Genomic DNA, 26,206 nt, shown 5'->3' on the forward strand with positions numbered 1-26,206 from the left:
CCTCACAGACAACTCTACGGAAGCAGGTAAGAATCTCACCCTCGGTCACCCAAACTAGAACGCAGCACTCCCAGCTCCTGGGCTGGTGCCTGAGCCCCAGCTGCTCCATCTCATCATGCATTCTTCCATTCCGCAGAGGCACCATGTGCCCCCCAGCACACTGCAAACCACTGCCCTCGACAGACTCTGCAGGGATCAGACTGGAACAGACTCCAACAGCTGGGCCAGCATTTGTGTTAATACCTCAGGTAAGGCCTCAGCTCTGCTTACTAATTAAAGGGAGCCACACGTGGATAGCACAATAGCGAGGACAATCTTCAAATCCCTCTTCAGGGTGTGAAGCTTCATCCAGCAGCTAGCTGCTGCACAGCTTCACTCTGGGGCTCTCAGGTGATGTTAGGAAACCTTGCACTTCTGAGACAGGAAAGGGGGTTCTGCCCTTTCTGTTAGGGATAAAACCATGTTCCAGGTAACCCTACTCCACCTGTCCTGAGGAAAGGTAGGAAAAGTAATACATTGTTGTGCTACTTTCTTTAATACAAACAGAATAATAGCAAGCAAATATAGCAGTTACCACTGCCAATCACTCTCCCAAGTGTTTTACATATATTAACTCCTTTAGTTTCACAGCAACTTAGGAGGTACATATTATCATTGTCACCCCTTTTACTGAAGAAGACACTGAAAAACAGGGATAAATAATATGGCAGCCTGCACCTGGAATCTGTGTTTTTAACCAGAGGGATTTGGAAGTGCTTTGGGGGCTGCCACCAATGGCCTCATTTCCGTCCCTTCCTGCAGCTCCTCTGCATATTACAGTTTGACATCTCTGGATTCCTCATGCAATTTTGTTTGCAGAGAATATCTTGGAATAAGATTATTTGAAAACTTCACAGAAAGAGGACCTGAGTGGAGAAGAGTGGATGGGAGGTTGGACAGAGGATGCAGAGACATTCCCAAGGAACAGAGTGCAGACTAATTCAATGTGCACATGTGCTTGGGGGGGAGGGGTATGTGTCTGTGTGCCTGTGCATTTGTGTCTGTGCATATGTTTGTGCATGTGTGTGCATGTGGAGGAGTGCATTAGGTGTTTGCACATGTGTGTGTGTGTGTTTGTGTATGGGGGGATGTGTGTGTCTGTGCATTTGTGTCTGTGCATTTGTGTTTGTGCATGTGTGGGGGGGTGTGCATGTGGGGTGCATGGGTGTGTGTTTGTATGTGTGTGTTTGTGCATGGAGGTGCATGTGTGGATATGCGTGGGTGTTGGGGGCAGTCGAGAGAATAGCAGAGCCAGGGAGCCCCAGTGTCAGGGAGGCCACAGTGTTCCTGGGAGCACAGACTCTGGGAGCAGGAGGAGTTTAGGGGAATATGAAGGCCCCAAGGACATGCCCTATTCAAGGGCTGCAAGAGAAGCAGCTGTGCAAAACACCAGGATGCCTAGGTGGGTGTTCACTGAATAATGCAGACTCCCTTCACTCCATGGGGGATAATTTGAGCAAGCAAGCATAAACCGAGAAGTCAAGTCGGCAGACCCTGGCCCTGGCCCCTGCGGTTTCTGTTGGGGATGGACTGTGTGTGCTCCTGGAACCTTGTGGGGCTCCAAGTTCAAGCAGTAAGGATGCTCATTGGGAGTCAGGGTTCCTGGACCTGGCCCTGAGTCCGCTCCTCCCCAAGCCAACCTACCTCTCAGAGCCTTGTTCCTTCAGCTGCAAAATGAAGTAAAATTCCCAGTTGTCTTCCTGGGTCTCCTGGGAGGGTTATAGCAAAATGTTTCCAGTAAAAGTGGTTTTCCTTGGAAAGCACAAGTGCTTTCTCTGCGGCTGTCCCTTCTGGAGTGGCCTGTGGCCAGCAGGAGTGTGACTCCGGAGACCACAGAGGCCCCCTGCCTGCTGCCTGGGGCCTGGAGCAGCAGAGCAGCCGGGACCAAGGTCCCTCAGACATGTCTGTGACAGAGCCCTGGCAACTCCACTGTGCACACGTCTGTGCATGCAGGCTCTGCCCTGCACAGTGGGTTCCTGCGAGGCAGGCCCTGGGGTAACCCCACTTGCCCAGCACTGAGACTGGCACAACAGACACTCAGGATTTCCACAGAGTGCTAGATGCTGGGCTTCGGTCAGTAGGACTTGGGTTCTGACTTTGCCACTTACTAGGGTTATACACTTGGGAAATCTATATAAACTCTCAGTTCCACATCCATAAACTGGGATAATGATACCCATCAGACAGGATTTTCCCAAGAATGAGATAATGCATGAGACAATGCATTTAGAACTCTTAGCACACCTGGCATGTGGTAACCTGTCACTAATGGTAGCCGCTTTTACACTGTCAACAGTTAATGAAAGTTAGTCAAATGACTCATTGGGTACATAATCAGAGGCTCTGATTCTGCCTGCAAATTCCCAGGTGCTCTGTCTCCTGGGACACAGCAGCCTGTTGCCTTCCCTCTGCCACCACCCGCCACTCCAGTCCCGTAGGACTTAGAAAGACAGGAGCACTCTCACGGACCTGGGCTGGGTAGGCAGCACTGAGCCCCAGGCAGAGTCTTAGGTGTGGGTCCCACCAAGGGCAGTGTTGTGTTGGGGCAGCTGGTGGAGCAGTCCCAGGCTTCCAGCCTGATCCCAGCCCAGATCCGCACACATAAAAGGGACCACTCTTTACCCTGATGCCCATCTCATGTGTCCTCCTTTTCTGTGCCCCTTCCTCGGGGTCCAGTGAGTACACGTCTGCCTCTTGCTGCTTCTAGGTTTAAGGCACAATGCCCTTGCCTGCTCTTCTCCCTGCTCAATGAGTAAAACAGCCCTGGGCTAGGAGTCAGGATGCATGTGTTCAAGTCACAGATTGTCCGAACTGGGTTGTACATCCCAGGAGAATTGTTCCTCTTCTCCCTCAAGGCCTCAGCATGCTTTCCTGGGCATGAAGGGACTGGAATAGATCATCTTTCTCCTTTCTATTCTGACCTCTGATGTCTCTGTGTCATCCAGAGAGCTTCACAGAACTACTGGGGAGAATGTCTTTGTAGACAACTGAGGACAGATCCAAGGCTAGAGTTTCCAGAGCCACCTCTATGCCCTGCAGTCCTTAATCCTACTTACTCTACAGCTGTGGTTGTGGCTTTCTGAGCCAGGTCTCTTTAACATGCTCAGAAGAACCAGGGGGGCTCAGAGTTGATCCCTGCATGTTTATAATGTTCCCTTTGTCCCAGCCCCGGGGCCCCACTCACCATTGTTCTAGCCTCACTCTGTCTAGAGCTAGGAAAACAACAGTCCAGTTCACAAGTCCCTAGAGCAAATGCTGCATTACCCTCTAGGCTCCCTTGATGTTGACGACACTTGCCAAACCAGCCTCAACTCCAACAGGGCACTGGAGTTCTCCCCTGGCTGGACCACAGAACACGTCCAGAGTAACAGTGAGTTGGGGGTCCTGGGACTTGCAGCAAGGGGATATTACAAACATGCAAGGACCGACAGAGCCCCCAATGCCTCACTGGGAGCATCATGAGCAGAACTGAGCCCAGAGATCCAGGAGTACGGAGTAAGGTGGGGTCCAAACGGTGTCAGGCCACAGAGTATGAATATTGGGCATCTAAAGGGGCACAGGCCAAACCTGCCTCAGAACTCCTGAACCTCCTGTGTATGCTCTCATTTGAGCCAGAGTAGCAACTTAAAGAGCCCAGGGTCTTGGCACCCCACCCCTATCCATCACGGCGATCTCAACCCCGCTCTCCTTCAACCTCCACCCTCTCCCTCCGCTTCTTTCCCCTTAGCCTCTGCCATCCCCTCCTCTCCCTCCTGGTTCAGGCCTAGATTGTAGCCTAATTTTCTTTTGTTTGCTATCTTTTTCCCTACAGGAAAAAAAGAGCACAGATTTCTTAGAAAAATTCCTTAAGTAGGAAAACACGAATCACGATGAGGAGATCAATTTTTCTGACTTTCTTTCCAGTGTGGCTGCAGTTGCCATAGATTTACATAGTCAGTTTCATGTCCAAAAGCCTTCTTCTGAGGGTCAGAGATGACCCAGCCCCAGCCCAGCGCAGCCCAGCTCATCCCAGAAGTCTCCACTGAGGCACAGGCTTAGCAGACCCCAAGAGCCACTAAACTGTTACCTCCAGAGCTCTGGTTGCCGGTGTTATTTTTCTCTTTGGTCATATATGTTGGCAACAGAGTTGATTCTTGATTAGCTACTTTGTTGATTTTTATTCTATTTCTCCTTTTTTTTTTTTTTTTTTTACAGGTTTGGAAGTACACACACACATAATTTTTGTACTTACCTTTTAAATTCTAACTGGCACACATTGTAAGCTACACTAGAATTAATCAACCTCTACTCTCCTCCTGAATAACATAAGGTAAGGAATTTGCTTCAAATTCAAAGATTCCCCTTCTAGCTTATATGCTATTATTTTTCCAGCCTTTTAACTCTGTCTTTTTAAATTATCTTCTCTAATTAAGAATTATCATTTTTGATTTGTATAAATATTTGGGTAGCGTTACCCACTTGCTTGCTATTTTCATTATTTATCATTCTTTTTGCATTTCAGATCTTCCTTCTGGGGTAATTTTCCTTTTTTTTTTTTTTTTTTTTTTTTGCAGTACTTGCTTTTGAAGTTTCTTTAGTGAGGGTCTGGTGGGGAGTGAGCCATCTCAGTTTTTGTATATCTGAAAGTGTCTTTATCTCACTCTATTTTTTAAAGTTTTGAGGGAATTTGTCAAACATACTAAAAATAGAGAAAATAGTGTGACAATCCCTCTTCTATCCATTGCCCACTTTGATGATGGTCAGTCTTGTTTCATTTATATTCCCACCCACTCCCAGTCTTAACTATCTTAAAGCAAATTCCAGACATCATATAGTTTCATCAATAACCATTTCAATTTGTATTTCTAAAATATAAAGACAACCTAAGAAAACCACAACCACAATACTACTATCACATCTAAAACATGATAATGCTATTTCTTTAATATAATGAAATATGCAGTTAGTGTTCACATTTTCCCAATTGTCATAGGATTTCTTTTTCAAAGTTTATTTGACCTGAAATCAAATGAGGTACATACATTACAATAGGTTGATATGGATCTCAAGGATTTTTAAATGCAGCTTCTGCCATTTCTTCTCCTTTTTCTCTTCTTGTGTTTTGTTTGTTTGTTTGTTTGTTTTTTGTTTTTTGTTTTTTTGTTTTTTTGTTAAAGAAACTGGGTCATTTGTCCTGTATAATTTCTCACAGTCTGGATTCCACTAATTGCATCCCTGTGGTGTCAATTAACAGATTCCTCAACTCCCCCTCCCATTTCCCCTTGCAAATTGGTAGTTAGATCTACAGCCTTAAACATATTCAAGGTTTATTTAACCAAATTACTTCATAAGTGGGGTTGTCTACTTCCATCAAGAGTGCATAATGTCTGGTTGTCTTTTGTTTTGTTTTATCAGCCATGAGTGGCCATTGCCAACACTGGTTAAATTCAACTCTGCCTATTCCATGTCTATACATATGCAACTGAACATATCTGGGGAAAAATATGCTTACCTTGTTGACTGACCAGACTTCACATTCGTGACCACTAATCTCAAGTGAGCACTCAATATTTCTCACCAGCTGCACAATATCTCTTAGTCCAGTCACTCTTCCACTTTTCTAGATGACTATTTAATTATTTTTCTTTTGTCAAAACTACCAAATCTCTTCTCATACTCACTTTCATCTTTTACTGATGATATAATTAAAAATCATAAGAATATTTGCATATTTCCATTGCCCATCTACCTACTTATTATTATCAATGGCCATCTACTTTGCCTTCCCTCTTGCTACTAGGGACTCTTTATGCATCCAGCAGAGGCCCGCCCCTCTGCTTTACACTGAATCCCGTTCTCTCTCACCTTTTCAAACACCCACTATAGAAATTCCCCCCATTTTATCATGTACCATTACCTTTTTCCCTCTTTTCTGAGTCTTTTCCACATACTGTTATTTCTCCCATCTTAGAAAAAATAGTTGCATTGACGGGTTCACTTTGGAATGTTGCCTCTTCCTGAGCACTGTCTCTGATCCAACGGCCTTCCTCTTGTGCACTTACTGGGCAGATAGTCACAGTTATTTTTAATGTAGATGTCCAATAACTAGACCATCTCTGAGTTTGCTTTCACTTTCTATTTTTATCTTTGTTGTCTCTCTTTGAGTACTTGGCATTTTTTTATTGAATGCTGAGCATGAGTATAAAATTTTTTGCAGGATATGGGTGATTTTATCTCCCTCCAGAGAATTTTCTTTAGCTTCTGGAAAGCAACAGGAGTAGCAGATCATTTAAATCCAATCTGGATAGAGTTGATTTAAAACTGAGTTTAGGGTTTGTAAGGTTTGTTATATTTCTGATCTACATACTTACTCTTAGGAGTAACCCTTTAGGAGTTCTAACTGAAATCCTGGAATGTTTAGAAGGGTACCTCTACCTTGGCAATCCTCTGAACTCTGATTTTCATTTCACATGGCTTTGCTCAGCTATGTAGACTCTTGACATAAACTTTCTGATCAGCTCTACCTCTTGGCCTGCACAGTTTATGAATAAGTGTATGCCTCATAGGGATAAGCAAATTAGAGTAATAGGCTCATCATTCTTTGATTCCCTTTTATGAACAGTGTCGGTCCATCAAGTTCTGGCTGCCTCAAAAGTCTCAAACTCTAACTTTTATCTCACCAGCCATAAATGATTAGTGAAATCTCATATAATCATCTTTTTGCATATTAGAAATTACTCTAGAGGGAATAAGACAAGATGAAAGACTAGAGGAGCCCAGGTGCATCCCTCCCACAGAAAGAGATCAGAACAAGGAATGGGCAGCTAAACGCTGAAGAAAGCATCAGTGGGAGAGTGTGGGAGAGCAGCAGGAGACTGATAAGGTCCTCATGGAGCCCAAAAAACCTTGTCATAGAGAGGAGAAAGAGGCACACTGCTTCAGCCACCATGTCTCTGACACCAGGATTGGCACAGGAGGAATTTTCCCTTGTGGTGAAAAGAATCTGCTCAGCCTTAAGCACTTCCTAGAGTTAATCCTCCTCTTGCTCATGATCCAACCCTGACACTGCCACCACCACAATCACCGTCACCATTGTCCAGCCAGAGCCACCACACATCTACCTGCACAACAATTCATCCCTCTCCCGACCACAGCCTCCACTGCTCCTACTGCTGCTGCTGGCCACTACAAGCATTGTCCAGCCCCAGAACATTGCAGCCACAGCCATCCATCTCCCTGCACAGCAATTGGTCCCACTCCCTGCCAATGCCCCACCTGGGTGACACCAGCTCCACCTCACATAGAACCAAGTATTCCTGTGTTTTTCCAGACAGGAGGAAAGAGAAAAGAGATGAGCAAGTGCAGCCCCATAGACCCAGTGGTGTAAACGACTCATGGAGATCACATGACTGCATTGACCAGGCCAGGGACATACATAGAGCTGCCAGAAAGACATAAGCTAGCACAGCACCTCGACCCAGTGGCCCAACCCACAGGGGAAATTACCACTGAGTGCACACCCAGTGGTGAGAACTACTCGCAGAGACCACATGACTGCACTGACAAAGGGAAGGTCATGCGTGGAACCACCAGAAAGAGGTAAGCAAGTACAACCCATGACCCAGTGGCCCAACCCACAGGAGAAATTGCAATGCCCCCAGAGTCATTCACACAAGGTTGGGAGCTACTTTTACAGCCCACGCAACTGTATTGACCCAGGGGGATTCACACATAGAGCCACTGGTGAGTGAAGAAACTCAAGATTGGCAGATAGAGTATGGAAGAAAATATCCAGCAACCACCAACCCATCCCCCAACCAGGAAAAGTAAGGTTTCAGGAGAAGCAGCTGCCTGCAGGAAAGGGGAAAGAGAAACCACACCCATGGTCACTTGTGCAAGCTGAGGAGCTCCAGTACACCTCAGCACACCTATCAGGGTCACAGGACACTAGCTGGTGTGCCAAAAAGGCTTCTCAAGGTCACTCGCCGTAGCCAAGGAGCAACAGGGCATCCAGGCACTTCTCCCAAGAACCTGAGATCTTGCCCATGTTCTCAACAATCCAACACAGTGTCACTCACTTCAACAAGGAACCACTGAGTGCCCCTGTAGGCCATGGAGGCACTCACAGACAACTATGTTGTAAAATACAACTGAAGTATTCACAGGAGACTATTCTACTGCATCTACCTGGAGCCAAAACAAAAACACTTACCCAATGATCAACACACAACACATCTACAGGAGGGAGTCTCTCTACCCCAAAGCCACTCCAGAGTAATAGAAGAAGCCACTTCTCCACCAGATGATCAGACATCAACATAGGGATACTAGAAATATGGGGGGGGGGACAGGTGGGAGATGAAGAAAAGAAAAGAAAATATGACACCACCAAAGGAATACAGTAATTCTCAAGTACCAGACCCCAAACAGCAAGAAACCTTGGAAATGACCGAAAAGGAATTCTGAATAAGAATCTTACAGAAATTCAATGAGATACAAGAAAACTCAGAAAGAAAACACAACAAAATGAGAATACAATCTAGGATATGAAGAAGGAAATTAACAAAGAAATAAATACCTTATAAAAAATGTAGCAGAACTCCTGGAACTGTTAGAAAATAAAACAAAGATCTTAAGAAGCAGGCTAGAACAAGCAGAAGAAAAAATTTCTGATCTCAAAGACAGTCTTTTTGAAATAACCCAACCAGACAAAAGAAAGAGAAAAGAATTTTGAAAAATGAAGGAAATCTATGAGAATTATCAGACAACTTTAAGCAAACAAACATTCAAATCATGCATGTTCTAGAAGGACAGGAGAAAGAGGAAGGCATTAAAAATATATTCAATGAAATAATAGTGGAAAACTTCCCAGGTATAGTGAGAGGCATAGACCTTCAGATTCAGGAGGCTCAAAGTTACCCAAATAGATTCAATTCAAAAAGATCTTCTCCAAGATATATTATAGTCAAACTGGCAAAACTCAAAGACAGAGAAAATCCTAAAAACAGCAAAAGCATCAAGTCACCTATAAAGGAGTCCCCATCAGACTAACAGCAAACATTTCAACAGAAAATCTACAGGCCAGAAGAGAATAGGATGATATATTCAAAATGCCAAAAGAAAAAAACTGCCAGTGAAGAATACTATACCCAGCAAGACTATCCTTCAGAAATGAAGGAGAAATGGTATATTTCCCAGGCAAATAAAAACTGCAGAAGTTCACCACCACACACCCAGCCCTACCAGAAATCCTCAAGGAAATCCTATGTATGGAATTTTTTAAATGATAATCACCAACATGAAAATACAATAAAGAACAAAATCCACTGGTAAAACAGATATGCAAATGAGAAAGACAAATAAACTATATCCTCCCACCTCAAAAAACCAACAAACACTAAAGACAAACAATAAAAGGGAAAGAAAGGAACAAAAGATATTTAAAACAATCATATAAAAAATTGACAAAATGCCAGGGGTAAGACAATACCTTTCAATAACAACCCTAAATGAAAATGGATTAAATCTCCCCCTCAAAAGACAAAGACTGGTTGAATGGACTAAAAACTAGACCCAACCACATGCTGCCTACAAGAAACTCACCTCACTTCAAGACTCACAGAGACTAATAGTGAAGGGATGGAAAAAAGTGTACCACACAAATAAAAACTAAAGATGAGGAGAAGTAGCTATTCTTATATCAAATTAAGTAGGCTTTAAGCCAAAAACTATAGAAAGAGACAAAGAATGTCATTATATAATGAAAAAGGGATCTATCCAGCAAGAGGATATAATAATCAAAAATTTACATACCCAACATCAGAGCACCCAGATATATAAAGCAACAACTATTAGACCTAAAGAGAGAGATAGGCCCCAATACAATAATACTTGAAGACCTCAACAGCCCTCAACACCCCTCTCTCAACATTGGACAGATCATCTAGGCAACAAATCAACAGAAAAACACAGGATTTAAAATATACTTTGGACCAATTGGACTTGGCAGACCTCTACAGAACATTTCCTCCAACAACTACAGAATATACATTCTTCTACCAGCACATGGAACATTCCCCAGGATAGACCACATGTTAGGACACAAATCAAATCACAACAAATTTTTAAAAATTGAAATAATTTCAAGTATCTTCTCAAACAACAGATTAAAACTAGAAATCAATAACAAGCAAAGCATTCATACTATACAAATACATGGAAATTAAACAATATGCTCCTGAGTGACTTATAGGTCAAAGAAGAAAATAAACAAGAAATCAAAAATATTCCTGAAATAATGAAAATAAAGACACCACATACCAAAACTTGCGGGATACAGCAAAAGCAGTACTAACAGAGAAGTTTATTGCAATAAATGTTCACATCAAATAAATAGAAAATTTTCAGATAAACAACCTAATGTTATACCTCAAAGAACTACAAAAACAAATAATCCAATACAAAATTAATAGACGAAAAGAAATAATTAAGATCAAAGAAGAACTAAAATGAGATAGAGGCCAAAAAATGATACAGAGGATCAATGAAACAAAAATTTGACTTTTTGAGAAAATTAACAAAATAGACAAATCATTAGCTAGATTAATTGAAAAAAGGAGAGAGAAGACCCAAATAACAAAAATCAGAAGTGAAAAACAAAGAGACATTGTAACTGATACTGCAGAAATACAAAGAATCATTAGAGACTATTCTGAACAACTATACACCAACAGACTTGAAAACCTGAAAGAAATGGATAAATTTCTGGACACATACAAGCTATCAAGACTGAATAAGAAAGAAATAGAAAACCTGAACAGACCAATAATGAGAAACAGGGTTCAAGCTGTAATCAACAGTATCCCAACAAAGAAAAACCCAGGGCCAGATGTCTTCACTGCTGAATTCTACCAAACCTTTAAAGAAGAATTAATACCAATACTTTTCAAACTATTCCAAGAAACTGAAACAGAGGCCATTCTCCCAAACTCATTCTGTGAGGCCAGCATCACCCTGACACCAAAACCAGGCAAAGATACAACAAAAAAAGAAAGCTACAAGCCAATGTCCTTGATGAACATAGACACAAAAGTCCTCAACAAAATATTAGCAAACAGAATACACCAGCACATCAAAAAGATTCTACATCATGATCAAGTGGGATTCATCCCAGGAATGCAAGGATGGTTCAACATATGCAATTCAACAAATGTCATACACCACATCAACAAAATCGAGGAGAAAACCCATATGATTATCTCAATAGACAAAGAAAAAGCATTTAACAAAATTCAGCATCCCTTCATCATAAAGACTTTCAACAAATTAAGTATAGAATGAAAATTTCTCAACACAATAAAAGCCATATATGACAAACCCACTGCCAAAATCATCTTGAATGGTGAAAAGCTGAAAGCTTTATCCTTAAGAACAGGAACAAGACAAGGATGCTCACTCTCACAACTCCTATTTAACATGGTATTAGAAGTACTAGCCAGAGCAATCAGGAAAAAGAAAGAAATAAAGGGTATCCAAATTGGAAAAGACAAAGTCAAATTATCCCTGTTTGCAGATGGCATGATCCAATATAGAGAAAAACCTAAAGACTCTATCAAAAACTCTTAGAGGTGATAAACGATTTAAGCAAAGTTTCAGGATACAGAATCAATATACAAAAATCAGTAGTGTTGTCATACTCCAACAATGAACTAGCATAAAAAGAAATTTAGAAAGCAAGCCCATTTCTGGCAATGACCAAAAAAAATTAAATACCTAGGAAGAAATTTAACCAGGGAGGTGAAAGATCTCCACAACAAGAACTACATATCACTGCTGAAAGAACTTAAAGATGACACAAAAATGGAAAGACATACCATGCTATCGATTGGAAAAATTAGCATCATGAAAGTGTTCATACTACTCAAAGCAATCTACAGATTCAATGCAATCCCCATTAAAATACCAATGACATTCTTCACAGAAATACAGAAGACAATCCTAAAATTCATGTGGAACAACATAAGACCACATAACAGCCAAAGCAATCCTGAGCAAAAGATAAATAAATAAACCCTGAGGCATTACACATCCTGATTTCAAATTATTCTACAAAGCTATAGTGAATAAAACAGCATAGTACTGGCATAAAAAACAGACACATGGACCAATAGAACAGAAAAGAGAACCCAGAAATCAACCTACATAGTTAACAGCTAACTGATCTTCAACAAAGGCACCAAGAACATATATTGGGGAAAGGGTAACCTCTTCAATAAATGGTACTAGGGAAACTGGATATCTATCTGTAATGAAACTAGACCTGAACCTCTTGCTATATACCAAAATCAACTCAAAATGGACTAGAGACTTAAATATAAGACCTGAAACTATAAAACTCCTAGAAGAAAACATAAAGGGAACACTTTAGGATGTAGGACTTGGTAAAGACTATGAATAAGACATCAAAAGCACAGGCAACAGAAGAAAAAATAAGCAAATAGGATTACATCAAACTAAAAAGCTTCTACACAGCAAAAGGAAACAATTAATAGAGGAAAAAGACAATCACCATGTTGGAGAAAACATTTGCAACCTACAGAATGGGAGGAAATATTTGCAAATGACAAGTGATTAATATCCACAATATACAGGGAACTCGAACAACTTATCAGTAAAAAAATAATCTGATTTAAAAATGGGCAAAGGAATCAAATAGATATTTTGCAAAGGAAGACATATAATGGCAACAGACACATGGAAAAATGCTCAACATCACTAAGCATCAGGGAAATGCAAATCAAAACCACATTGAGATAGCTCTCGCCATCTCTTAAGGGAGGACCGCTGCTGCAGGCCGGTCGTGGGGGTGACCGCCACTTTACCCCCGGCAGGAAAGGCTGCCTCATTTACAAGCAACAGCTTTGAAGTGTGGAGCAGGAAAAGAACTGTTTCTTAGCTGCAAAAGCGAGTCTCGAAACAGGGAACACGGCGCCAGGGCTGCTGTGGATGCAGACAGGACCCCGGAGGCCAGGGCCGCGCTGAAGGCGGCCAGCTGCCATATTCAGGATTCGAGGTTTCAGGCCGGCATTAAAGAAGATTCCTGGGAGCGCCCGAGCCGCGCCGCAACTGAACAGCCCGAGGTGGCAGCGGCCGAGAACTGGGAAGGCAACAAACCAGAGACAGAGTGAGCGCCCAACCTGGCACAGCACTGGGAGTGACCCCTGGCACAGCTCTGTTCAGGGGGTGGATGCCCACGCGGCTCCCACCTGCACCACCGGGCCACTCACCGCCCCGGTGCTGCCTCCATTTTCCCAGGTGCGGGCATCTCCGCCCTGCTCGGCCATCACTGAGCCCTCCCACTTGCTTGCCCTGGCGCGGGGCTTTCCGGAGCCTGCGGACCGGCCTCCGCTCCCACTCCCTCCGCGGTTCTCTGGCGGGGCTGGTGGCAGGGGGCGTCCCCGGCCAGTGTCGGGAGGGCAAGGAAGTAAGGGCGGGCCGACTGTCACTCCACCACACCCTGGACTCCGGCCCCAGGTAAACTCCCTGTTACTGGGAGGCAGATACCATCTCTGCGGCCACCAGTTTGGAAAAAAGCCTAACGAATTTCTGGTTGGGAATAGTGTGGTAGGAGAGTTCCCAGGTCTGCTTGAACCTGCCGGAGACCAGGCTGCAGGTGGGCGCTAGACTCGGTTTATACTCGGGGGATACAAAGGTGAACAAGACCGAGAAAGATCTACATAGTGCTACAAAGGCACCCAGAGAGACCGGTCGTCTGTGCCTAGCAGAAACCTGGTAGACTTCCTGGGCGAGGCGGTGCCGAGCAGGGTCTTGAAGGCCCAGCTGATAGACGAGGGGTGCAGAAAACACACCCCAGCCCAGCACAGTGTGCACAGAGTGGGGAGACGTGCGGCCAGGGAGGCAGAGACTCGACAGAAACCACACACCCGGTAGGGCCGCCACTGCATGATCTAACAGCCTGGGCCAGAGCACACGGAACAGGGAGAAGTCCTGCACAGGAAGTGAAAGCTCAACAGAGATCACACACCCTGTGGTACGTGATCCACCACCCAGCAGAGTCCAAGCTGACCAGAAAGGTGGATCCCCGGAGAAGCCCAAGACCCAAGGCAACCACACACACAAGACACTAGAGGCCAACTGAGCAGTCACGGAGGGAGCCATACGAAATTGGCAACCACAGCAACATCCTAGTTAGTCATTAGTCTCAAACCGGTGGACTGCGAAACCCCCTGCCACAATGAATAAACACCAAAAAAAAGATACCAGAAATACAAAAAATCAAGAAAGTACACCACCAAAAGTTAATAAATCTCAAACTCTAGATCCTATAGAACAAGAAGCCCTTGAAATAACTGATAAGGAATTTCGAGTGATAATTCTAAGGAAACTGAATGAGATACAAGAAAACTCAGCTAGACATCATGATGAAATGAGGAAAAGTATACAGGATCTGAAAGAGGAAATGTACAAGGAAATCAATGTCCTGAAAAAAAATGTAGCAGAACTTGCTGAACTGAAGAAGTTATTCAACGAAATAAAAAACACAACGGAGAGTTTAACCAGCAAGCTTGTCGAAGTTGAAGAGAGAACCTCTGAACTTGAAGATGGGCTGTTTGAAATAACACAAGCAGACAAAAAGAAAGAAAAAAGAATCAAGGACATTGAAGAAAATCTGAGAGAGATATCAGACAACCATAAGCGATCAAATATCCGAGTCATGGGTATTCCAGAAGGGGAGGAAAACGGAGATTCCATTGAAAACATATTCAACAAAATAGTGGCAGAAAACTTCCCAGGTATAGGAAAAATCACAGATCTTCAGATCCAGGAAGCTCAACGATCTCCAAACGTATTCAACCCAAAAAGGCCTTCTCCAAGACATGTCATAGTCAAATTGGCAAAACTCAGAGACAAAGAGAGAATCTTAAAAGCTGCAAGAGAGAAGCATCAAATCACCTATAAGGGAGCCCCAATCAGGTTAACATCAGACTTTTCATCACAAACCCTAAAAGCTAGAAAGGAATGGGATGATATTTTCAAAATACTAAAAGACAAAGATTGCCAGCCAAGAATACTCTACCCTGCAAGGCTATCCTTCCAAAATGAAGGGCAAATAGTATATTTCTCAGACAAACAAAAACTGCGGGAGTTCACTACCACACGACCACCCTTACAAGAAATTCTCAAGGGAGTACTGGGTTTGGTTCCTGAAAAATAACTACCACTGCCATAAAAACCCAAGAAAAATCTAAACCCGCTAGTATAATAACAAAAACACTATCTACAACCTAAGGAACCAACAAACAGTAAATCAGAAAGCAAGGAACAAAAGACACCTCAGACAACCAAACAACCAATAAAATGCTAGGAATAAATCAACACCTTTCAATAACAACGCTTAATGTAAAAGGCTTAAATTCCCCAATTAAAAGACACAGACTGGCTGACTGGATCAAAAAGCAGGACCCAACTATATGCTGCCTACAAGAGACCCACCTCACCCATAAAGATTCACACAGACTAAGAGTGAAAGGATGGAAAAAGACTTACCATGCAAACAGAAAAGAAAAACGAGCTGGAGTAGCTATTCTTATATCTGACAAAATAGACTTTAAACTAAAAACCATAAAAAGAGACAATGAGGGACGCTACTTAATGATAAAAGGACTAATCCATCAAGAAGTAATAACAATCATAAATATGTATGCACCCAATGTTGGAGCAGCCAGATTTATAAAACAAACTCTATTAGACCTAAAGAAGGAAATAGACACTAATACCATAATAGCAGGGGACCTGAACACCCCACTGTCAATATTAGACAGATCATCTAGGCAAAGAATCAGCAGAGAAACACAAGATCTAAACAAGACTCTAGAACAATTGGAATTGGCAGATATCTACAGAACATTCCACCCAACAACCTCAGAATATTCATTCTTCTCATCAGCACATGGATCATTCTCCAGGATAGATCACATATTAGGTCACAAATCAAGTCTCAATAAATGCAAAAAAATTGGAATTATCCCATGTATCTTCTCAGACCACAATGGATTAAAACTAGAAATTAATAACAAATGAAACTCTGGAAACAATACAAACACATGGAAATTAAACAGCATTCTACTTAATGACATATGGGTCCAAGAAGAAATCAAGCAGGAAATCAAAAAATTTATTGAAACTAATGAAAACAATGATACATCATACCAAAACCTGTGGGATACTGCAAAAGCAGTATTGAGGGGAAAATTTATTGCATTAAACGCTCACTTCAGAAGAATAGAAAGATGGCAAGTGAACAACCTAACACTTCACCTTAAAGAACTAGAAAAACAAGAACAATCCAAACCTAAAGTTAGCAGACGGAAAGAAATCATTAAGATCAGAGCAGAACTGAATGAAATTGAAAACCGAAAAACAATTCAAAAGATCAACAAATCAAGAAGTTGGTTTTTTGAAAAGATAAATAAAATTGACAAACCATTAGCATGGCTAACAAAAAAAAAGAAGAGAGAAGACTCAAATAACAAAAATTAGAAATGAAAACGGCGATATTACAACTGATTCATCTGAAATACAAGGAATCATTCGAGACTACTATAAACAACTATACGCCAACAAATTTGAAAATCTGGAGGAAATGGATAAATTTCTGGACACACACAAGCTCCCAAAACTGAACCGTGAAGACGTAGAAAATTTGAACAGACCAATAACAATAAAGGAGATTGAAGCTGTTATCAGAAGGCTCCCAACAAAGAAAAGCCCAGGACCAGATGGATTCACAGCAGAATTTTACCATTCAAACAGGAATTGACACCGATTCTTTACAAACTATTCCAAAAGATTGAAACGGACGCAAATCTCCCAAACTCATTCTATGAAGCAAACATCATCCTGATACCAAAACCAGGTAAAGATATAACCAAAAAAGAAAACTACAGGCCAATATCCTTGATGAATATAGATGCCAAAATCCTCACTAAAATACTAGCAAACAGAATACAGCAACACATACGTAAAATTATTCATCATGATCAAGTGGGATTCATCCCAGGGATGCAAGGTTGGTTCAACATACGCAAATCAATAAATGTGATACACCATATTAATAAACTCAAACACAAGGACCATATGATCATATCTATAGATACTGAAAAAGCGTTTGATAAAGTTCAGCACTCATTCATGACAAAGACCCTCTATAAGTTAGGTATAGAGGGAAAGTATCTCAACATAATTAAAGCCATATATGCCAAACCCACAGCCAATATCATCCTGAATGGGGAAAAGCTGAAAGCTTTTCCTTTAAGAACAGGAACTAGACAAGGATGCCCACTCTCACCACTCCTATTCAACATAGTGTTGGAAGTACTAGCCAGAGCAATCAGAGAAGAGAAGGAAATAAAGGGCATCCAGATTGGAAAAGATGAAGTCAAACTGTCCCTGTTTGCAGATGACATGATCCTATATATCGAACAGCCTAAAACCTCTACAAAAAAACTCTTGGAATTGATAAATGATTTCAGCACAGTAGCAGGATACAAAATCAACACACAAAAATCAGTAGCATTTCTTTTCTCCAATAGTGAACATGCAGAAAGAGAAATCAAGAAAGCCTGCCCATTTACAATAGCCAACAAAAAAATAAAATACTTAGGAATTGAGTTAACCAAGGAGGTGAAAAATCTCTATAATGAGAACTACAAACCACTGCTGAGAGAAATTAGAGAAGATACAAGAAGATGGAAAGATATCCCATGCTCTTGGATTGGAAGAATCAACATAGTGAAAATGTCCATACTACCCAAAGTGATATACAAATTCAATGCAATCCCCATCAAAATTCCAAAGACATTTTTCTCAGAAATGGAAAAAACTATCCAGACATTTATATGGAACAATAAAAGACCACGCATAGCCAAAGCAATGCTGAGCAAAAAAAATAAAGCTGGAGGCATAACACTACCTGACTTTAAGCTATACTACAAAGCTATAATAACCAAAACAGTATGGTACTGGCATAAAAACAGACACACTGACCAATGGAATAGAATAGAGAATCCAGAAATCAACCCACACACTTACTGTCAGCTGATCTTTGACAAAGACACCAAGCCTATTCCCTGGCGAAGGGACTGCCTCTTCAGCAAATGGTGCTGGGATAACTGGATATCCATATGCAGGAGAATGAAACTAGATCCATACCTCTTGCTGTATACTAAAATCAACTCAAAATGGATTAAGGATTTAAATATACACCCTGAAACAATAAAACTTCTTAAAGAAAACATAGGAGAAACACTTCAGGAAATAGGACTGGGCACAGACTTCATGAATACCACCCCAAAAGCATGGGCAACCAAAGGAAAAATAAACAAATGGGATTATATCAAACTAAAAAGCTTCTGCACAGCAAAAGAAACAATTAAAAGAGTTAAAAGACAACCAACAGAGTGGGAGAAAATATTTGCAAAATATATATCTGACAAAGGATTAATATCCAGAATATATAAGGAACTCAAACAACTGTACAAGAAGAAAACAAGCAACCCAATTAAAAAATGGGCAAAAGAGCTAAATAGGCATTTCTCTAAGGAAGATATCCAAATGGCCAACAGACATATGAAAAAATGCTCAACATCACTCAGCATCCGGGAAATGCAAATCAAAACCACATTGAGATACCATCTAACCCCAGTTAGGATGGCTAAAATCCAAAAGACTATGAACGATAAATGCTGGCGAGGCTGCGGAGAAAAAGGAACTCTCATACATTGTTGGTGGGACTGCAAAATGGTGCAGCCTCTATGGAAAATGGTATGGAGGTTCCTCAAACAATTGCAGATAGATCTACCATACGACCCAGCTATCCCACTGTTGGGAATATACCCAGAGGAATGGAAATCATCAAGTCGAAGGTATACCTGTTTCCCAATGTTTATCGCAGCACTCTTTACAATAGCCAAGAGTTGCAACCAGCCCAAATGCCCATCATCAGATGAGTGGATACGGAAAATGTGGTACATCTACACAATGGAATACTACTCAGCTATAAAAACGAATGAAATACTGCCATTTGCAACAACATGGATGGACCTTGAGAGAATTATATTAAGTGAAACAAGTCAGGCACAGAAAGAGAAATACCACATGTTCTCACTTATTGGAGGGAGCTAAAAATTAATATATAAATTCACACACACACACACACACACACAAACCGGGGGGGGGGAGAAGATATAACAACCACAATTATTTGAAGTTGATACGACAAGCAAACAGAAAGGACATTGTTGGGGGGAGGGGGGAGGGAGAAGGGAGGGAGGTTTTGGTGATGGGGAGCAATAATCAGCCACAATGTATATCGACAAAATAAAATTTTTAAAAAAAAAACATATTGAGATATCATCTCACCCCAGTTAGACTGGCTATTATAAAAAAGACAGAATAACAAATGCTGGCAAGGATATGAAGAAAGGGGAACCCTCCTACACTGTTAGTGAGACTGTAAATTAGTGCAGCCATCATGAAAAAAAATATGGAAATTTCTCAGACAACTATACATAGAACTACCATACAATCCAGCAATCCCACTACTGGCTATACACCCAAAAGAATGGAAATCATCATGTTGAAGGGATAAGTGCATTCCCATGTTATTGAAACCCTATTTACAATAACCAAGAGTTGGAACCAACCTAAATGTCCATCAACAGATGACTGGATAAGGAAAATATGGTATATATACACAGTGGAATACTACTCAGCCATAAAAAAGAAACTCTGCCATTTGTAGCAACATGGATGAGCTTGAAGAAAATTATGTTAAGTGAAATAAGCCAGGCACAGAAAGAGAAATACTGCATGTCCTCACTCACAAGTGGAAGCTAAGAAATAAATAAATGACAGACGAAAGAGAGAGAGAGAGAGAAAATGAAGGAAGGAAGGAAGGAAGGAAGGAAGGAAGGAAGGAAGGAAGGAAGGAAGGAAGGAAGGAAGGAAGGAAAGAAAGAAAGAAAGAAAGAAAGAAAGAAAGAAAGAAAGAAAGAAAGAAAGAAAGAAAGAAAGAAAGAAAGAAAGAAAGAAAGAAAGAAAGAGAAAAGAAAAGGATCACAATAATATGTTGAACTTTCAAAAGGAGAGAACAGAACTGTGGTTACTAGAGGTGGGAAAGAAGGAGAGGGAAGGGGTTAGCGAGAAATTGGTTAATGAACAAAAAGAATGATTACATTTTGCAATGATGAATATACTAATTATACTGATTTGACCATCACATATTGTACACAGGTATTTATATTCAACTCTGTACCCCACAAATATGTATAATCATTTATGTTTCTTTTTTTTTTTTTTAAGTTTCTCTCAGTTTGGTTTGTTAACTTCTTTGTTCAAACTCCTTAAGAGTTGATAAAATTCTCAGGAAGAGAAGCAGCTTATAATGTTGAGTTCATTCATGGAGTTTTCTTTCTCTTGGGGACCCAGAACCTTCAAGTTCTGGCTTCCTTGATAGCTTCCTAATGCCTGTAAACAGATTATTTTATAGATTTTATCCATCTTTTCAATATGTTTTATTGAAATAATTGGTCTGCTAAAAATATATCACAGACAGAAGCAGACATGTTGGCAGTAATGTGGAGCTATAGGAATTCTTGGTACCGGTGATGAGAAAGCATTAGTCAAGCTAAGAGCACAAATAAACTGTGTCCCAGGTATTCTACTTCAATATATGTACCCCAAAGAAATACTCACACAGATCCATAAGGAGACATATGTAATGATGTTCATCATAGCATTGTTTGTGGTGAAAAGAATTGGGAGGCAATATGGGGGTGAGGGAGGTATCTGTGGGAAAGTGGATAGGCAAAATATTGTGTCTGCATATTATAGAGTAAATGTAGCTTAGATGTCATAAAATTAGCTGCACATAGAGCAACAAAGATACAAGTTGGAGTTCCACTATAAATTTGTTTAAGGTTGCTTTGTTAGATTGCATGAAATAAAGGACCTTGTGCTCTTATACTTGATTCCCACAGAAGGTGGTTGATTCACATGAACTGCTTTAATTTAGTTTTTAAAAGCTCAAATGGATAATAAAGGACTTTCTAAAACTGAATAGAAAAAAGTAAAGCTGTGAACTCAATGACTCCATTTAACATTCAGAGTTTTAATATGAAATTGAGAATAGTGAGAAATAAAATGATGCTCCTAGAAAAAGGCAGCAATTCTTTAATCCAATAATATGGTGCAAAAGAAAGGAGAGCACTGAAGGTTATCTGGTGCTAGTCAGAACTCTTGTGAAATGCAAATTAAAATAACAATGAGATATTATCTTATACTTGGTTCAATATATGTATTCTCTATGACCCATCAATCGCTTTCATTAGCAAGAGTACAAAAGAAATTATCTCACAGATCCACGAGGACATGTGTGAGGATGTTTGTCATGGTGTGTTCATGGTGGCAGGGAATTGGAAACAATCTGGGTTTTTATCAAACTCATTGTAGTGGATTGAATTATGTCCCCCCAAAACTCATTGAAGCTTGAATTGCATCCCCTAGTTTTATGTATTAGAAATTTAGGGCCGGCCCCGTGGCGCACTCGGGAGAGTGCAGCGCTTGGGAGCGCGGCGGCGCTCCCGCTGCGGGTTCGGATCCTATACAGGAATGGCCGGTGCACTCACTGGCTGAGCGCAGTGCGGACGACACCACGCCAAGGGTTGCGATCCCCTTACCGGTCACAAAAAGACAAAAAAGAAAAAGAAAAAAGAAATTTAGCCCCCACTGTGACTGTTAAGAGGGTGGGAAATCCTATCATGGTAATTGAAAGGTGGAGGCTTGAAGAGGTGATTGGATTGTAGGACCATGAGGTAGTGAATGGATTAATAATGGTGGTCAAGGGTGTGGTTCTGAGGACTTTAAAAGAAGAGGAGAGTCTGTCTGCTCTCTCTGCTTCCACCATCTTGCAGTGTGAGACACCTGGGTCACTGTTACCACCACCAGATGGACTTTGGACTCCCCAATCTCAGAAACTTTAAACAATAAATTTCATTTTCTTTATAAATCACCCAGCTTCAAGTATTTTGTTATAAGCAACAGGAATGGGCTAATACACTCATCATGCTCTTCATGATTTTCTACTCTTCTGCACATTGTTCCCTTTGCCATCTTTTCTGCATGGGAAGTTGAGCTCACTGCTCAAGACCCTGTGCAAAAGCCACCCACACATGGGTTAAAAGAAGGGAGTTTCTTTGAGAAGGTTGGAAATGACTAAGAAGAATGTACAGGAGGCAATAGTGGGTGAGATGAGAAGGTCACAGTAAATTCAATACCATGGACAGCTCCCACACACGCACTCTGCTTATGTTTTATCCAATATGCAAAAGTTACTGGAGTCTTTTGATATTAGAATTCCTTAAGACATTTTGGATTCCCAAAATTTTCATGTTGGCTAACATGTGCATATGGGTACATAGTTGTCAATTATTCTTTCCCTTTACTACTGTTATGATGCATAATAGTTACTAATTATTCTTAATCAAGCTTATACTTGCTCTACTATGTTTCAGAAAAAAAGTTCAATTCTGATCAATATGACTCTAAAACTTGTGTTCTTAGGCACTACACTATAATGGCCTTCCTCTACTCTAAAATAATCTATTGAGCCCCTACCCTATTCCTTGATATTCTTTGCAAACTAGTTAAAACCTGCTCAATTTTCTACCTGGTCACTGTTTGGAGCTCTGGGCTGTGGTTCTGGATGTGGCCTGGCTCCCTTCCCTCTTTACATCCGTCCTCTTCTGTTATATAAACCACCATGTTGAGTTTGAAATAATACATTCCTTTTGACATCCTGCCATAGCACAAACATAAATATCTCAGGACAAACAGGCACTAACTAGAAACTGCATGCAAGGCATGTGGCCACTGCCTTCAAGGAGGTCATCTCTGTCGAACGACACAGATGTATAAACAGAAAATTTAGTAGATATGATGGGGTCCTACATTTGTCATAAGCACAAGGGGAATTGAGAGTGTGAAATAGCCTCAGGATCATTAGACAAGCTCCCTTAAGGAGGTGATTTCTGATACCAGAAAAGGATGAGTAAGTATTTGTCCACATATTTCATTCTGACTTTTATGTACCATTGCCAGCTGAGGGTAAAATTTCCAGATTAATCCTGGGCTGGACAAATAAAGGGAGGGCAGGCCAACTTTAGAGAGCCATGGTGCTGGTTCAGGTGTCTTCTGGACACTAGGGATGTGCTTGGAAGTCCACTGACCCCACCCAGCATGATGAATCTCTTCTCTTCGGAGATCAGGACTCGAGTCCTGACAGATTTTTAGTGACTTCCGTCATTCTTTTAGCCCAGGTCCAGATTCCTGGGTCCTCTCCTAAGTTTCAAAACCTGCCTCTGGGCCTGGAAGTTTTTAAATTTTGGACTGCTGGTTACATTGGATCCTATTGACCAAGATTTGGACCAATACATCTTAGTGGAAAGTGACTTAGCGTATTTATTATGGGCCAGAAATACTGTTATGTGTTGGGGATCCGGGGGTGCTAAGGTAACAGTGTTTTCCACCATATCTCAACATCTGGATGGGAGGACAGACATTAAGAGAAACTGATTGGTGTAATTGCTATAGTAGAAGTGGGGCCAGGGCACAGGAGGTGCAAATGAGGGAAAGGTCATTTCTTTGGGTGAAAGGTGGGATTCACACCCCAACAATACTCACTAAAGAGAAGTTGACATTAAAGTTCAGTATTGAAATTTGATGTTAATTAGGCAGATGAGACATCAGAAGCCATTTCAGTCAAATGGAGCAGTTTGAAAGATAAATATTGAGACAGACAGTAACAATTATAAGATCTGTTAGAGTCTGAGGGCCCAAGTATGTGGAATAACAGGAACAAGGTTTATGGGAGGGTTCGGAGAGTGCTGGGTAGAGAGGAAATCAGTTCCCAGTTCTCGGGAGCCCTGGCATGATAGTTCCTAGCAGTGAGCAGTAGTCTTGGGGTGGGAGAAATAGACAAATGGGGGAGGGCAGCAAATTTTGTCACAATAAGCATGAGCTCACTGTTTCAGTCTTGTGGAATTTTAAATAGTGCTGCTTTATTTAGCCCAGTCTCCTTACTTGGAGCCTATAGATTCTCTGGACTTCCAGACTACCTTGAGCTCCTCAAAGCCTGGAATGCCTACTCATTACAGTCATGGTGTCTGTAGACACCCAGTTCCAGGCATTTAACAAATCAACACTGAGGATCAGCTCAGCCTCACAGCAACTGTCTCTCTTGCTTCCACAGGGTCACCCACATGGGCACATTCACACAAGCCCACAGCACAGGCACAAGGACAAAGCCCAAGGAGCCCAGGCCACAGGACAAGGGGGCCATTGCTCAAGATGCTGCTGAGCCCCCATTCACAAGTGTCCCTGAGCCCTGATGCCCTCCACGGAGGCCCTCTTTACTGTCTGCTCTGTGCCCTGGAGGAAGAGCTGGGGCAGGAGTGGGTGGACATAGGGCATAGTGAGAAACATCAGCTCCTTCTCAGTGTAGTATTTGAATAATCCTGATCAATGCCTTAACAAAGAAAAGCATCTCTGTGATGGGCAGAAGGTGCTGCATCAGCCTCCGCCCTGGAACACCCTGTTGGCTGCATTTACGAAGGTGAAGCAGGAGCAGAGGTGGACTCCAGGTTCTGTGACAGATGGCTCAGTTTTTCTAGAGGCTACAGCGAGAGACTTACTGTCACATTCTGGGTGAATCCATCTGGAGGAGATTCTTCAACAAAGTTTACAAGAATTTGTAGTTTTGACAATGTAGGTAAATAAAGAGAAGAATGACACAAGGCAAGTGACTGGTGGGAGGAGACACTTTATTGTCTGGGGTCTCTGGAGGCTCCTGGGCTGGGCTGGGATCACTGGCTTCCCCCGGAACAGAGCTCCGCCCCGTGGCTGTGCTTGTGGTAGTCCGTGGCTATGTCCCCCAGCAAGGAGAGCCACTCAGAAAAATCAATCTTATCATCCTTATTCTTGTCCTTATTCTCAAAGACGTTGGCCAAGTAATCTCTGCCCCTTTTGTCCTGTGAGGAGAGAAACAGAGGAACAAAAAAATTCAGTCACACCCAAGTTGTGGGCTGAGAGGGGAGAGGAGAGGCAGAGACCCAGAGACCACGGGCTCGGGCTGCACAGGTGGGGCTGGCGGGGCTGTGGCTGGGCCGGAGGTGGTAAAGACGGGCTGGGGCATTAGTGCGCCCCCTGGAGTTGGTTAAGGAGACTCCTCGGCTCAAAGTCAGCGCGAATGACAGAGCTCGTCTGCCCAGAGATGCTCTGGTAAATGAGCTACGGGGAGGTCCCCAGCCCCAGCCCTGCTCTCCTTGGCCCCAGCCTCTAAGGGCACTGAGTCCCCTAGATCTGCCCCAGGGATTCTAAATTATCCCTAACCCCTTGCTCTCTTTATTCTCTAACGTTTCTTTCTTTCCTTCTCTCTTTCCACCCAAACTTCTCTGTCCTGGATTCTTGTCCACCTAGACTCTATGTTACCAAGTAACCCACATTTTTGGGGGGTTACTATTGAGCATGTCAGTTGCAAAGGATAGTGTTAATTTTTACTAATGATGGAAGTTCTAGTGCCTTACCTCTAAAATCAAGGATGTTGATGGGGAGCATTGAAGAGGAAGGGTCTGAACAAATGGGGCTGAGTCTCCTGGACAGAATATCCGTGTCAGCTATGAGGGGACCCCTCACTACTCTCAAGCTGTAGCACTTTGGTGACCACCTAATAGCAGCCCTTTATAAGTCGTTATAACTCTGATAATGACTGTGTATAACTCTTCATCATTTTTGTATTTTTTAAATATCAGTTCTTTATACCCTCTGGAAATGTAGCCTTATGATCCCCTTTTTGCAAATGAGAGAATTGGGAACCAGAGAGTGAGAGTGACTCGTCCAAGGTCACACAGCAAAATGTGTCCTCAGCCATGCCAGGGCCCAACCTCCACGGGGCAGCCAGACCCCGACTCACGCAGGCGCTGAGGAAGTTGGGGAAGTTCTTCTTCAGCATCTCCAGCAGTTTCGGCTTGTCAATCATATCATCACGTCCGGTGTATTCGTGAAACAGGTCGATCAAGCCCATCATGGTCTTCTCAGACTGAGTGGTGCTCAT

At 42.0% G+C, this 26,206-nt stretch overlaps 1 protein-coding gene across 1 annotated transcript; it reads right to left on the bottom strand.

Moving 5' to 3' along the window:
• Positions 1–24,959: 24,959 nt before the first annotated feature.
• LOC134383017 (protein S100-A7-like) lies at positions 24,960–26,206 on the bottom strand. The gene is made up of 2 exons (XM_063103676.1): positions 26,066–26,206; positions 24,960–25,124 (listed from the first exon to the last, which is right to left on the bottom strand). The coding sequence occupies exons 1-2, from the start codon at positions 26,204–26,206 to the stop codon at positions 24,960–24,962; spliced, it is 306 nt and encodes a 101-aa protein (XP_062959746.1).

The sequence above is a fragment of the Cynocephalus volans genome, chromosome 8, assembly GCF_027409185.1.
Source record: "Cynocephalus volans isolate mCynVol1 chromosome 8, mCynVol1.pri, whole genome shotgun sequence".
Classification (NCBI taxonomy): domain Eukaryota; kingdom Metazoa; phylum Chordata; class Mammalia; order Dermoptera; family Cynocephalidae; genus Cynocephalus; species Cynocephalus volans.